At 43.8% G+C, this 15,033-nt stretch overlaps 1 protein-coding gene across 2 annotated transcripts in view; it reads left to right on the top strand.

The window, feature by feature from the left end:
• The window catches only part of LOC122924092 (very-long-chain 3-oxoacyl-CoA reductase-B-like), a 111,079-nt gene that overhangs the window by 77,408 nt on the left and 18,638 nt on the right, over positions 1-15,033 (top strand). Inside the window, exon 1 of one of the 2 annotated variants that reach the window (XM_044275015.1) lies at positions 4,534-4,760. The exons of the other annotated variant lie outside the window; for it this stretch is intronic. Coding sequence (XP_044130950.1) covers positions 4,598-4,760 — 163 coding nt within the window. The 5' untranslated portion in view covers positions 4,534-4,597. Of the gene's footprint in view, positions 1-4,533; positions 4,761-15,033 lie in introns of those variants that run through there. 2 annotated transcript variants of the gene reach the window in all.

Here is a 15,033-nt window from a genome sequence, read left to right as displayed (position 1 = left end):
AAGAAACCACTCAGCAGCAGGACATGGAGCAGAACCTTAACTAGCATGTGGTGGCATACTTGGAGTCCACCTTGCCTACCCAGTATTGTGCAATTATAGCGGGTATTTAGTACAGCGGGGGGCATAGTTACCCCAAAGAGAACTCAACTTTCAACACAAAATATAGAGAGATTAACCTTTATAAAGATGAATCAGGTGTTTATCAGCCAGGATTTCCACACACCGGTGCATGAGGAATCAGACTAGATCATTCTGGCAGTAATCCTCTGACTGCAGTGTGCTGCCACACCAGAATATTGTGAAAATAGCCCCTTACTTCTGGCCAAGTGCTTCAGCCACTATTTTGATGCTGCCACCCGCCTGATGCCACATACTTGCTGCATCTACTGCCATCTTCTTGTGCTGTGTCACGGAGCAGAGGATGTGGACCCTCCGTGGTCCCAGAGCAGTGACACATGAAACCAGCCAAACTCATGCTGTGTCCAGGGCTGAATGGAATCTGTGGAACGGAATTCAGAAGCAACATCATAAACAGAGTGTCCTGGACTGCAGTGGTAACTGGGAGGCACTGGCCACCGATCATCGGATAGCACTGGAGCCGCGGTGGTAAGCAGGGGGACCGTGTCGCACAGCAGTCGCTTTTATATGCCGTTACTACCACTGCTATTGCCCCCTACCTCCATACTCTGTGACTGGGCCACTCTTGCTGTTGCCACTCTCCCTACTCTATCACTGGGCCACCGGTGTCCATGTTTGGCACTTGTTGACATCACCGTTAATTTTTCCCTTCTTCTGATCTGTCAGAAGAACCCAAAAAAAAATCTTGTTTTTTGAGCATCCCTGAGGGCTCTATCACATGGTCAGTATTTAGCATTGGGATTTAATCATGATTTGGAGGCCAAAAGCAGGAGTGGGTCGAAAACACAAAATATTTGCAAATATTCCCATCACGTGTCATCTCTTTTTTGGACCCACTCCTGTTTTTGCCTTTAAAATTCTGCATGCAGGACTTCTTTTACAATCGATTTCAGAGGAAAATGGCCAAAAATCATGGAAATTGAGCATGAGACCTGTATCACACGATCTTAAAACTTATTTTTATGGACTGTCCAGGAGTATCTGGACAGTTGGCAACCCTGATGGCTGTGTAAGTACAGAAACCCCTCTGGCTACAGGGGCAGATTTTTATTTAAACTTTGGTGACACTTATTGGCATTTGTCTCCAGGACTTCTATTATGAGTAAGGGAGTTGGCTTTCTGATACTAGGAGTGGCACTCTGGTGTGGTGGTTAAATCAACATATTTGGCAACCATTACTAGCCCGAAGTAGGTGCGGTATTATATCCTGATAGATTGTATCTTGATAACTGAGGTTTCCTTAAAGGGGTTGTCCGAGTTATGAAAAAAATATATAAAGCACTGTAAATGTGATGGTCAGCAAAAAAAACAAAAAACTATCTCCTCATTTCCTGAGTTCTCTTCTGGCCACTGTTTACCTGCAATCCCAGCAATCTTTGAGGTTTTTCTCATGAATATTTGTGGGCGTCAGAAAACACTGCCCCTCCCCCTGCCCTGCTGATACACACAGGATCTTCCCCCTACCTGTTATGCAATGCTCTGCAGACCTCCTCCAGTCTGTCAGCTATGTGCCTGTAGGATGAGGAGGAAAGATCCTGTGCCCAGCTTTGTCTCTTCACTGACTGCAACTGCTCAGCCTCCAACCCTCAAGTCTATGCTGCTGATGGTAGAAGGGGTTAAACTTTCCTGACAAATCCAGTGGGAGGGAGACACAGGGCAGACAGCAGCAGCTCAGCAGGGGGCATGGCCAGCACTGTGCCGCCTCCTGCACAGATAAAGACCTGCTCCCTCAGGCTTGTGCACTAAACATCATTAGAGCAGGGAGAGAAGCTGAAATCACAGGTCATGTGACCCTCCGTGAAATCTGAGAAAGGAGCCACTACAGATAAAGTGAATTGTAAACCCTTACATTTCGTTAGAGAACAAAAAATAAATTACTCTGACAACACTTTCTTTAACTACCTGTAGCATCATTTTAGGGGTGAGTCCTTGTCCTTATGGTGAGGTGATCCTGATATATGAAAATTAATCTCAGTTCCAAAAGGAGTATAAAACTAAGTACACTACTCACAAAAAGTTAGGGATATTTGGCTTGTGGGTGAAATTTCAGGATGAACCTATGGTAGAATGCACTCTAACCTTTACAGGTGAACTTAATCTGAACTTCTCTAAACTTTTGAATGCCCTTGTCCAACTTTTCAGTGTTTCAGTACTTTCTGCACAACTTGATGTTCTCTAACAAGGAGCTTAACTGCAAAATTCACAACAGGTGTTTGCTACATAAATCGCCCAATAAATTTCCTGGTTTAATTAGAATTGGTATTTAAACAGTCCTCCTCATCATGCTGTTCACATTTTGACATCATGAGACTAAGACGACACCTAACAATTGATCAACTGTACCTCGCCATTGCGAGGCTTCAAGCAGGATGCTCTCAGATGGAAGTGGCCACTGAGCTTAGAGTGTCACAGACTGTCATTAGCAGGTTGCATCAGAGATACAGAAAGACTGAAAGAGTCACAGAAAGGCATAGAAGTGGACGTCCTTTGGCCACATCCCACACTTATGACCGCTTCATTGTGAAGAATGCCCTGCGAAACCGGATAATGAATGCCACACAGCTCCAGGCACATTTAAGGGAAGCGAGAGGCATCCAAGTGTCATGTCAGACCATTCGAATCTGTTTATATCCACGTGGCCTGCGTGCTAGGGGACCTGCAAGGGTACCTGACCACACCACCAGGCATAGGCGTCATCATCTTGTATAGGCCAGGGAGCATCTACGCTGGACCAGGGACCAGTGGGCCTCAGTGCTGTTCACTGATGAAAGTCGATTCACACTGAGCAGAATTGATGGCCGCCAACGATGTTGGAGATGTAAAGGAGAGCCTTTGCTGGTGGTGGTGTTACAGGGTGGACAGATGTGTCTAATCAACATAGAACTGCTCTACACTTTGTGAATGGTACAGTGACAAGCCCATACTAATTGAATAACATCATTAATCCAGTCATTGTGCCTCTGCATGAACAATACAGACCTAGTTTCATCTTCATGGACGACAAGTCACTAGCTCATCGAGGTCACATCATTAGGGAACGGCTGCTGGAGACTGGGGAACCTCAAATTGAGTGGCCTGCACTTTCTCCAGGACTGAATCCCATTGAAAACCTATGGGATCAGCTAAGTCGCCGTGTAGAGGCTTGTAACTCTTAACCCTAGAAACTCAATGACCTGAGGGCATCCCTCAAGAAGAGTGGGATACCATGCCTCAGCAGACAATAAGTGGACTTGTGAACAGCATGAGACGTCGTTGTCAATCTAAAATTGATGGCCAAGGTCACATGACAAGTACTTGAGACACTGACATCTTTGTGGGGGTATACCCACCACCGTTGTTGGCTTTTGTTTCAATAAATTGTTTGAGATGAGGAAATCACCATTGCTGCTTCTACTTAAATACCCTACTTTCATGATATATTATCACTGGAGCATAAACTTTTTACGATTTTGATGAATGTTACCAGAGAGCCAAATATCACTAACCGTGAGTAGTGTATATCGTACCAGGAACACCCTTTAACATAAGAGGCCTGAGAGGCCTTGGTTGGGGTACTATTTCTATTATCATAAGGATTATAACCCAGTCCTCAGACATCAGACAGGCTTAGACAAGCTAATATGAATATCTTTCCCAGAAAGGCATTACCTGGTTTAGGCTACTTTCACACTAGAGTTAATATTTTCCGGTATTGACATCCGTCATAGGGTTTCAAACCGGAAAAAAAAACGCTTCCGTTTTGTCCCCATTATCAATGGGGACAAAATGTAAATGAACAGAATGGAATGATCCAAAATGCATTCCGTTCCGTTCCCATACCGTAGAGCAAACCGCAGCATGCTGCAGTTTTCTTTCCGTCCTGGGATGCGGAGCAAGACAGATCCGCCATGACCCACAATGCAAATCAATGGGGACAGATCCGTTTTCTCGGACACAATCTGACACAATAGAAAACGGAGTTCATGACGGATCCGTCTTGGCTATGTTAAAGATAATACAACCGGATCCTTTCATAACAGATGCAGACAATTGTATTATCAGTAACGGAAGCGTTTTTATTGAACCCTGGTGGATCCAGCAAAAACGCTAGTGTGAAAGTAGCCATACAATACTTATATTAATACCTATAATACTGTACAGTAATGAGAATGAGTACCCCCACCACCACCACCACCTAGGCAACATGTATATATTACTAAGAAACCCAGAGTACCTTTCTAGGCTCCCTGCTAATCACATTACACTACAGAAGTCTGCCTGGCTTCACGCCTACTACACACCCAGAACATAATGGAAGCAAAGATAAACAGAAAATACCTTGCCACTGGGAAAATAATGGGTTAAAATAAGGAGGAGTCATCTGTCGTTGGTTGTCAGGCAGAGAGTCGGGTAAAGTTTCACCCATATAGGAAGTAGGATCAGCAAAGGTGACAGCACACAGAGCTACGAGGAAGATCAGATGGAGGACTCTCAAATCAACGAGTGGCTTCACCTGTTGGGTCTCCTGGCTCTATCATATCTGGTCCTGAAACAGGTGTGGACCCTGCTGATCGGGATCAAAACCCATATACTCTCCCGGTGGTGGAGGACTAACCTCAAGAAGAAGTATGGAGGATGGGCAGGTAAGTGGGGACGGGGTGCACATGAGATTTATATACACACAGCCCAGATCCAGTATATATACTACTACACCATGACCTGTATATACACACAGCCCAGATTCAGTATATACACTACTACACCATGACCTGAATATACACACAGCCCAGATCCAGTATATACACTACTACACCATGACCTGTATATACACACAGCCCAGATCCAGTATATACACTACTACACCATGACATGTATATACACACACAGCCCAGATCCAGTATATACACTACTACACCATGACCTGTATACACACACAGCCCATATCCAGTATATACACTACTACACCATGACATGTATATACACACAGCCCAGATCTGGTATATACACTACTACACCATGACCTGTATATACACACAGCCCAGATCCGGTATATACACTACTACACCATGACCTGTATATACACACAGCCCAGATCCAGTATATACACTACTACACCATGACCTGTATATACACACAGCCCAGATCTGGTATATACACTACTACACCATGACCTGTATATACACACAGTCCAGATCTAGTATATACACTACTACACCATGACATCTATATACACACAGCCCATATCCAGTATATACACTACTACACCATGACATGTATATACACACAGCCAAGATCCAGTATATACACTACTACACCATGACCTGTATACACACACAGCCCATATCCAGTATATACACTACTACACCATGACATCTATATACACACAGCCCAGATCCAGTATATACACTACTACACCATGACCTGTATATACACACAGCCCAGATCCAGTATATACACTACTACACCATGACCTGTATATACACACAGTCCAGATCTAGTATATACACTACTACACCATGACATCTATATACACACAGCCCATATCCAGTATATACACTACTACACCATGACATGTATATACACACAGCCCAGATCCAGTATATACACTACTACACCATGACCTGTATATACACACAGCCCGGATCCGGTATATACACTACTACACCATGACATGTATATACACACAGCCCAGATCCAGTATATACACTACTACACCATGACATATATATATACACAGCCCAGATCCAGTATATACACTACTACACCATGACCTGTATATACACACAGCCCAGATCCGGTATATACACTACTACACCATGACATGTATATACACTACTACACCATGACATGTATATACACACAGCCCAGATCCAGTATATACACTACTACACCATGACATGTATATACACACAGCCCAGATCCAGTATATACACTACTACACCATGACATGTATATACACACAGCCCAGATCCAGTATATACACTACTACACCATGACATGTATATACAGACAGCCCAGATCCAGTATATACACTACTACACCATGACATGTATATACACACAGCCCAGATCCAGTATATACACTATTACACCATGACATGTATATACACACAGCCCAGATCCAGTATATACACTACTACACCATGACATGTATATACACACAGCCCAGATCCAGTATATACACTACTACACCATGACATGTATATACACACAGCCCAGATCCAGTATATACACTGCTACACCATGACATGTATATACACACAGCCCAGATCCAGTATATACACTACTACACCATGACCTGTATATACACACAGCCCGGATCCGGTATATACACTACTACACCATGACCTGTATATAGAGATATTTATACCCTTCCCCCATTTATTACTATATACTATAATGTTGTTCCGTTTTCACCCGCACTGCTTTATTAATCGCTCAGCTTTTAGGCATCAGGTGAAATTGTATAGGAGAGAACCGCCTTACACTTCTGAGTGACTCTGCTCAGTGACAGCTGGAGACAGAACCAATAGATCACAAACACATTATCTAAACCATCTGCCACTAAGGCTGTCTTTGCTGCCCATAACAACCAATCAGAGATCAGCTTTTACTTTTCCAGAGCAGTTTAAGAAATGAAAGCTGAGCTCTGATTGGTTGCTATGGGTAACAAAGGCAGTCCTACTGGCAGACAGTTTAGGTATATGTTATTTAAGTTAAAATAAGGACAAAGTTAAAGGGGTTGTCCGAGTTATGAAAACAAAATATATAGCACTGTGAATCTGATGGGCAGCAATATATAACTAAGCTAAGCAAGTTTTAGGCAAAAATATATATGTCCTCATTTCCCTGGTTCTCTTCTGTCTATGTTAATCTGCAATAACAACAATCTCCGCCCCTCCCCCCGCTCTGCAAAGGGAGTGACTACAATTGCAGGGACGTCTGAGAAAGCAGCAGCTGTAGATGCAGTAAGTGCATGGTAAAGCCTTTACATTTGATTAGTTAGAAACTCGGACAACCCCTTTAATGGATCTGCAACAAATAAGGGGGGAACACAGACCTAATCCGTATTTTGTGGCTTCTCAATTTGCCAAGTGCAAAATGGATACGGTTTGTGTTCATGGGGTCCAAGATATAAAAAATATGCTGTGATACAATTTCTGTGAGGTGATAGACCTATTGCTGTTGTACCAGGAACAAGGAGCGCTGCTCCGGACATGTGCTTCTGCAGTGTCCATACATACGTCTTGGGTTGTTTTTAAGTAAATGTGTTGTAACGCCAGTTGCATTGAAACAACAAGGGACAGAGTCCCCTTAAGTAGATGGTGTTGGTGATACCCGGGTGTAGGAATGCCAGAGTGGTGTAAGGGTAGCCTGTAAGGTGTAGATGTGGATGTGCACGTGTCGCTGTGCTCCTACCTGGATATCCTGGATCCCCATGCGTTGTCGTCCGTGGCAGAGAATATAGAGTGAATAGTTGAGGGATTTGTAGAATGAATTGAGTCCAGACCTTGTATATAGTTGATAACAGCTTTACTTGAATAAAATGTCATCAGTAAAACAATCTTCCAACTTTGTCTTGGTTACCAACAGGTTTTATCGTAAACTGGCAGGCAATAACAATCTCGGCTCTGCTATGCTGACAGGCTTAAATTGGAACTTTTCCTTTGCTGTATTCTGCAACTTCTCTCTCTGTTGTCTGTCTCTAGATTATGTACCAGGGGACTTTTCCTTTGCTGTATGAGGCTCCAAGCTGTGTCCTCTATATCCAGCAGATCTGAAGGTGTTCTGCTGGCTTACTTTGTGGCAGGCGCAGCACTATGAAGTGCCTTTTTGCGCTGTGGCATTAGAAGAATTTTGATGTCTCTGACTTTTAGTCTAACCAGACTGTCTATTACTCTGTAATTCCTCTAGTGCCGTTCTATGGAAACAGTCGATAAAGAGCACATCAAATGCTTGAAATAACTTCTTTATTAACTTCAACTTTTCTTCATAAAACACTGCCGCCTCCGCAGGAGATAGTCCATGTACAACACACGCGTTGAATAAAGTATCACAAAATGGCGGTATGCATAAGATGGTGGTTCAACTGTTCAATCTTGTCATTCAACATAAAATGGTGGATATATTTCTCTCGAGTATCTGTACTCTCACTTTAAGTTATTTAAAGGGGTTGTTCGAGTTATGAAAAAAAATAATATAGCACTGAAAATCTGATATATAACTGAGCTAAGGAAGTTTTATGCAAAAAAATATATATTTTTCCTCATTTCCCTGGTTATTTTCTGGCCCTTTGTTTACATGCAATAAAAACAATCTCTGCCCCTCCCCCTGCACTGCTAAGGGAGTGAATACAAGAGCTGCCCTGAGTGACATGTCTGCCTGCTGGGAGACTCTGCAGCATGTTGTATGTGTAGGACTACATGTCCCACCTGTATAATGACACTGCTAATACACACAGGATCTTCCCCCTACCTTCTTGTGCAATGCTCTCTCTAGTATATCAGCTCCAGTGCCCAGCATTGTCTCCTTACTGCTGTGCAGCTGAAGGGGTTAAGAATCCTAGCAGAGAGTAGACGGCAGTGAAGGGGGGCGTGGCCAGCACAGTGACGTCTCGTTTACAGGCTTGTAAACGACCTTTATCAGAGCAGGGAGAGAAGCTGTAATCACAGGTCATGTGACCCTCAGTGAAATCTGAGAAACCAGCCACTGGAGATAGTGAGTGAATTGGAAAGCGGTTACATTTGCTTAGTTAGGAACATAGAAAGAACAAAAAAATAACTCGGATAACCCCTTTAAACACTTTATGATCTCTCTGAGAGGTATATCTGAGGTCTAACTAATAGTTCACTTGCTGAATTTAGTCGCAATTTGCAGTATGCAGTTAGCAGTAACTATCTGCAGATTGGTTGAGTATGATCTGGTATAGTTGTATGCAATTTGGATTGCAATATGGAATTTGAATTTGGATTGTGAACTTTGTAGTTTGCAATTGGTGGAACTGTAAGTAAACAGACATATAACTGGTTCAGTATACAGTTCTAATTACTATATTAACAGTAGTAACATTGTATAACTGTTTTAAATACCTATTTTGGCCTCTTGTCTCCATAAAACACAGTTCTTAGTGGAGTGAATGTCTGTTCAGCTTCTCTCCTCTGGTGTAATGATTCTAGCAGCTCCTGCTAGGGGGATTTCCCACACAGGCTGTGTATGAGGCTGGCTGTGATTGGTCAAGACTGCTGCCCAGCAACAACAGTTTAACTCTATGCTTTCTGTTGTTTCTGCTTACCTCACAATCATATAATGAATTTTAAAGGCATATTATCTTTTCTGCTTCTGTGAATACAATATATATAACAGTTATATGACATCCAAACATGAAGTCACTGTAAATAACTCTGCTTTTGTCTTTAACACACAAACATAGGAACTGTATTACGGTTATTGGCAGGTTTAGCTGTATAAACCTATAAGACATATTAGCAACCTAAGATTCATCATCTGCATCTGGTTGGTTCCTTGCGCCGAGGAATGCTCCTTTCTTCCACTTTATATTAGCAACCTCGGACAGGTCTTAGCTGGCCAGCTACATACTTTGCTTAGCTAGGACTTTCCCCTAGAAGGGGGTAAGCTGCTGACCTCTAACCAACTAGTCTGCTCCCTTCCTTGGAATGGGTCAGAATGGAAAGCAGGTTTTACTCTTTTCTAACAGTAGCACTGCCAAGTCTGCTGCCACCTCTGGTGAACCAGGTACATTACATGAACACAACAGTTTTAAACATAGGAAATGCACAATATGGAGGACCCGGACAAAACACATAGAATGACACCGCACCAGCATACAGAGATAAGAGCAGGGTGTAGGAGTGGTAATGCCACTTCTAAATAAGCAGAGGCGAGGCGACTTTCCGTACACCCCTCTATAAAGCCAAGCTTCATATACTGTAGTGACCCAGCCCATATATCACCAGACAGAAGCTGCACCTGCCAATCGTTCTGGATCCAGCACAACAGTCCCGGATTTCTACGGCTGTCCTGGAGTCCCAGGAGGGCTGAGACATGTCCCTATTTTAACTGTATCTGGTTCCTCAGGCTGCTCTCTGTGACCGAATGGCTCCTCCTTGTAAGGCTTCCCAGGCCCACCATAGGAAAGTTCCTATTGATACAAAGCAATTTTACCATAGACTGTAATGAGAAACGATTGCAGTAAATGGTATTAGCGATCTAGTGATCACATGTCCAAGTCCTCTAAGGGGGCTAAAAAGACACCCACAAGAATTAAACATTCAAATTGCCCCTTTCCTCATTTTAACTATAATTAATACATAATTGGTATCTCTCTGTCGCCAGGGTCAGACATATTGCCTGTGCAGCTGAGGTGTTTTTTTTTATTTTTATTATTTTTTTACATACCTTTCTTTGCCAGGGTAACCTTGTCATCTTGGGGTCGAGGGAGGGATGATTAGGACTTACTATGAATCTGCCACCCATTCTGCCTATACTCCATAGCTGAAGGACCTGAGATGACATCATAGTCATGTGATCTTTTCATCACTGAAGTGGTGGTAGGACCTGTGATGAGGTCAGCATCATGTGACCAGTGCAGCAGTAGAGAGGAGTCAGAAGAGACCTGTGAGAACCAGAGAAATGTTGGGAGATGTGGTTCTCCCCATTATACCTCCCCCCTGCTTAGTGGGAGGGAAATATGTTATTTAACTGGGACTGTATGTTAGAAGGGCTGAAGGGAGGGGTGTTAGTTACATGGGACTGTATGTTACAGAAGATTGGGGGGAGATGACTGGTGTTATTTACATGGGAATGTATGTTACAGAAGATTGGGGGGAGATCACTGGTGTTATTTACATGGGACTGGATATTATAGAGGACTGGAGGGTAAGAAGTAATGTTATTTACATGGGACTGTGTTTTGGAGGGGCTGAAGGAGGGGATGTAAGTTATTTACATGGGACTTTATGTTATAGAAGACTGTAAGGAAGAGAGATTATTTATATGGGACTGTATCATATAGAAGATTGATGGGAGAGGAGTGATGTTCTTTACATGGGACTGTATTGTATAGAAGACTGTAGGAGAGGAGGCACTACAGAGAAGATTATAACTCCAGGGGGTATTATAATTACAGAGGGCACTACAGGGAACATTATAAATACTGTGGGCAGTGGTGGCGGGGATTACTACTGAGGGCTCCATAGGAGTGTCTTATAGAATGGCCTTATTTCTATTAAGGGTGTCTTATCAGTACTGAGGGCACTGTAGGAGTACTATGGGCGGTTTGGGGGGGGCTTCCGCCTAGCAGTGAGCCCAGTCATGTCACCAGCACTAATGGATGGGCTTTAGCGCTGCCCTAGCCTGTAAAGCCGCCCATCAGTCACCGGGAACACTGCTAGGGCTCTAAACAAAACAGTCCTCACCCTACGCTTTACAGTGCAGGCCAAGGGAGAGCATCGGAGTATGAAATGTCAGAGGGGCTGAGTGGGGGGAGAAGGGGATATGTCCGGGTTCAGCTCTGAACCTGAACAACTGCTTTAAAGGGCATCTGTCAGCAGTTTTGTACCTATGACACTGGCTGGACCTGTTACATGTGCTCTTGGCAGCTGAAGACACCTGTGTTGGTCCCATGTTCATATGTGCCCGCATTATCGAGAAAAAATTGTGTTTTTGTTTATGCAAATGAGCAACAGGAGCAACGAGGCATTGCCATTACACCTAGAGGCTCCGGTTTCTTTGCCACTGCCACTCCCTGTCTACTTTGACGGGGCCTGCCAGTGAAAATGTCATCACAACTGGCCATGTCAAAGTGCAGAGGGTGCGGCAGTTACAGACAGAGCGGGGCCTCTAGAAGTAATGGTAACGCCCCGATTTGCATATAATATTTCCAGAACAGCATGCACAATGGGACACGACTATGAATATACAAATGCAATCACAAAATGTATCATCTTTTGAAAGAAGTTTTAGAACAAATTGCACAATTGGACAGTTTAGTACAATTTAACAATAAGAGATGCAGAACACTAGGTCAGGTATACTAGGTGCTGATAAATTGAGTTTTTGGGCTACAATTTCCAACATTTTTAAAAAAAAGAGCATAATTGATATCCAATTAACGTTCACTGTGATGCCACAAGATACATCCAGTCAGGTTTGGTACAATTATTAATTTAAAAAGGCATGCAAGTTCAAGAGTCCTTTTACAAAAAAAAATGCACAATTGGATAGAGCCCAGTGCAGTTAGTGCACAAAAGTGTGTAAGTCGGTGCATTCATTAAGATTTGTCATATAAAATGGGCTGCTAGCTGGCTCCTCCACAATACAAACTTGAGTACTGTAGCTTTAAATATTGCTGTGCAGTGTAGAGCCCTCACTGCATACACATGGCTGCAGACCATTAACATATATGGCATGACTAAGGCCTCCACTTGCCGGAATTACACACCGGATCCGGAAAAACGCAAGTGAACTAAAAGCATTTGAAGACGGATCCGTCTTCAAAATGCGTTCAGTGTTACTATGGCAGCCAGGATGCTATTAAAGTCCTGGTTGCCATAGTAGGAGCGGGGAGCGGGGGAGCGGTATACTTACCGTCCATGCGGCTCCCGGGGCGCTCCATAATGATGTCAGGGCGCCCCCGTCATCCATGCGCCTGGGGCGCCCTGACGTCACTCTGAAGCGCCCCCGGGAGCCGCACGGACAGTAAGTATACAGCTCCCCCGCTACACTTTACCATGGCTGCCTGGACTTTAGCGTCCCGGCAGCCATGGTAACCATTCAGAAAAAGCTAAACGTCAGATCCGGCAATGCGCCGAAACGACGTTTAGCTTAAGGCCGGATCCGGATCAATGCCTTTCAATGGGCATTAATTCCGGATCTGGCCTTGCGGCAAGTGTTCAGGATTTTTGGCCGGAGCAAAAAGCGCAGCATGCTGCGGTATTTTCTCCGACAAAAAACGTTCCGTTCCGGAACTGAAGACATCCTGATGCATCCTGAACGGATTTCTCTCCATTCAGAATGCATTAGGATAATCCTGATCAGGATTCTTCCGGCATAGAGCCCCGACGACGGAACTCTATGCCGGAAGACAAGAACGCAGGTGTGAAAGAGCCCTAACTTAACTGACCTCACCCTGTTCCTAAAACCCATCTTTCTACCAATTCATTCATTCTAACTACCTATTATCTTCCCTAATACGGTCCCTGTTCAAACCTAAACTACAAATACAGAGTGTTTGCTGTCTCTGTGAGACAATGCCCTGTACAAGCTCAGAAATGAAGATGGATACCCTGGTTAGGACCTTACATAGTAACTATAACACAGCCACACACGATAGCTCTAATCCTTCATGATTTGTTGAGGTTGCGTAGGCAAGCCCACTGCCCAACCTCATGTGATCTTACTTCATCAGTCACTTCTATGACTGTCTTCTGATCTTTAAAATGTTGGACGCCATTTTGAGTGATTCATCCAAATTGAAACACAAAAGATTTGGATTAGTTGGGAAGCCAAATTTTTGTGAAATTTGAGATGAATATGATTTGTCTAGAATCGATTTGCTTATGTCTACTTCTCTCCTAACCATCTTTGTCAGAGACTCTCCCCATTACATCTCCAGAAACAGTAGAGAAGGTCTCAGTACAGTTCGTAAAACATGATCTTACATAGCGCAATGCCCACAGAGATATCTCCATTTCAGGTCCACTGATCCAAATAGAAATTCGGAACATGGAGGAACATTATGGCTCTTTAAAAATCTCAGATGGTTTTACTTCTTTTCACAGCAAACTAAGGTCCATAAGAGATGCAATTCTTCAAATCAGGGCCCATTTGTAAAATTAGCCAACATTTTTCAAAGATGACATTCATGTTCCACCATTGGGATGATAATTGGTGATCACCCGAACAACTCAAGTGATGTTATCAGAAAGTTTACATATCTTTCGGTCAAAATTTAATTCCGCTTGGTGGATTATTTCTCACATAACTATTTCAGTCCTTATACTCACATGGTTTAAATCGTCACATCAACAAGGATGTGTTATCCTCAAACTGGTGGTTACTAATGTGTCTGTGTCACGACCATGGTCATGGCCGTGACTCCTGGATCCGCATGCAGTTGCCTGCGGTCTGGTCTTGTTGTCCAACACAGGTGAGGGCTGAAGTATGTTGCCTCACCTGTGGTTGCCGCTGGCAACATAATGTATGTGGCAGTATAGCAGCCTGAGCTGTTGCTAGGCAGCTTGCTGTAAAGTGCATGCGGTTGCACCAGACAACCTGTCTTTGTATGTGTGCATTTTGTCGTTTTGGTGTGCACAGGGTTTTTGTGTGTGCACTGTGACATTTTCCCTTCACCTGCGGTTGTCTGCGGCAACGTGTTGTTTGTGTGCATGTGGTGGCACTGTCTCGGTCTTCTGGCTGATTCCCAGAACATGGCTGCCACGCATGCCGTTGCCGGCGGTAACAGGTGGAGTGTGACGTTTATGTGTGTATTTCCCTTTAAGTGGTTTCCGTTCCTTGCCTAGTGTAGGAAGGGTTAACTCCCTTCTTAGTGTGTGTACACTGGGTGTGTCTGTGTGTGGGTGTGGCTACTTGGGCTATTTAGCCTCAGTTGAGATCTAAAGCTGAGGGGTACTCCAGCCTTGTTTGTAAGCTGGAGTCATCCTCCTGGTCTCTTTTACCATCTGCCAGTGAGGGCCACCCTTGTGGTCATAAAACATATGTCCTGATGTTAAGTTTATGTTCCTGTGATGTCTCACCTTATTGCAGCTTTGGCTCTGGTTTCCTGTGTGAGTTATATGTGTGCTGTGTCCTTTTGTGTTTGGTGTGGACTACAGCAGTTGAGCATGGGTTCCAGTCAGTGTGTCTGTGGCAGGTAGTGGTGGAAGTGGTTTCACGCACC

The sequence above is a fragment of the Bufo gargarizans genome, unplaced genomic scaffold (genome assembly GCF_014858855.1).
Source record: "Bufo gargarizans isolate SCDJY-AF-19 unplaced genomic scaffold, ASM1485885v1 original_scaffold_2225_pilon, whole genome shotgun sequence".
In the NCBI taxonomy this organism is placed as follows: Eukaryota; Metazoa; Chordata; class Amphibia; order Anura; family Bufonidae; genus Bufo; species Bufo gargarizans.
The sequence above is the reverse complement of the archived record's forward strand: the minus strand, read 5'-3'. Positions and strand labels throughout refer to the sequence as shown.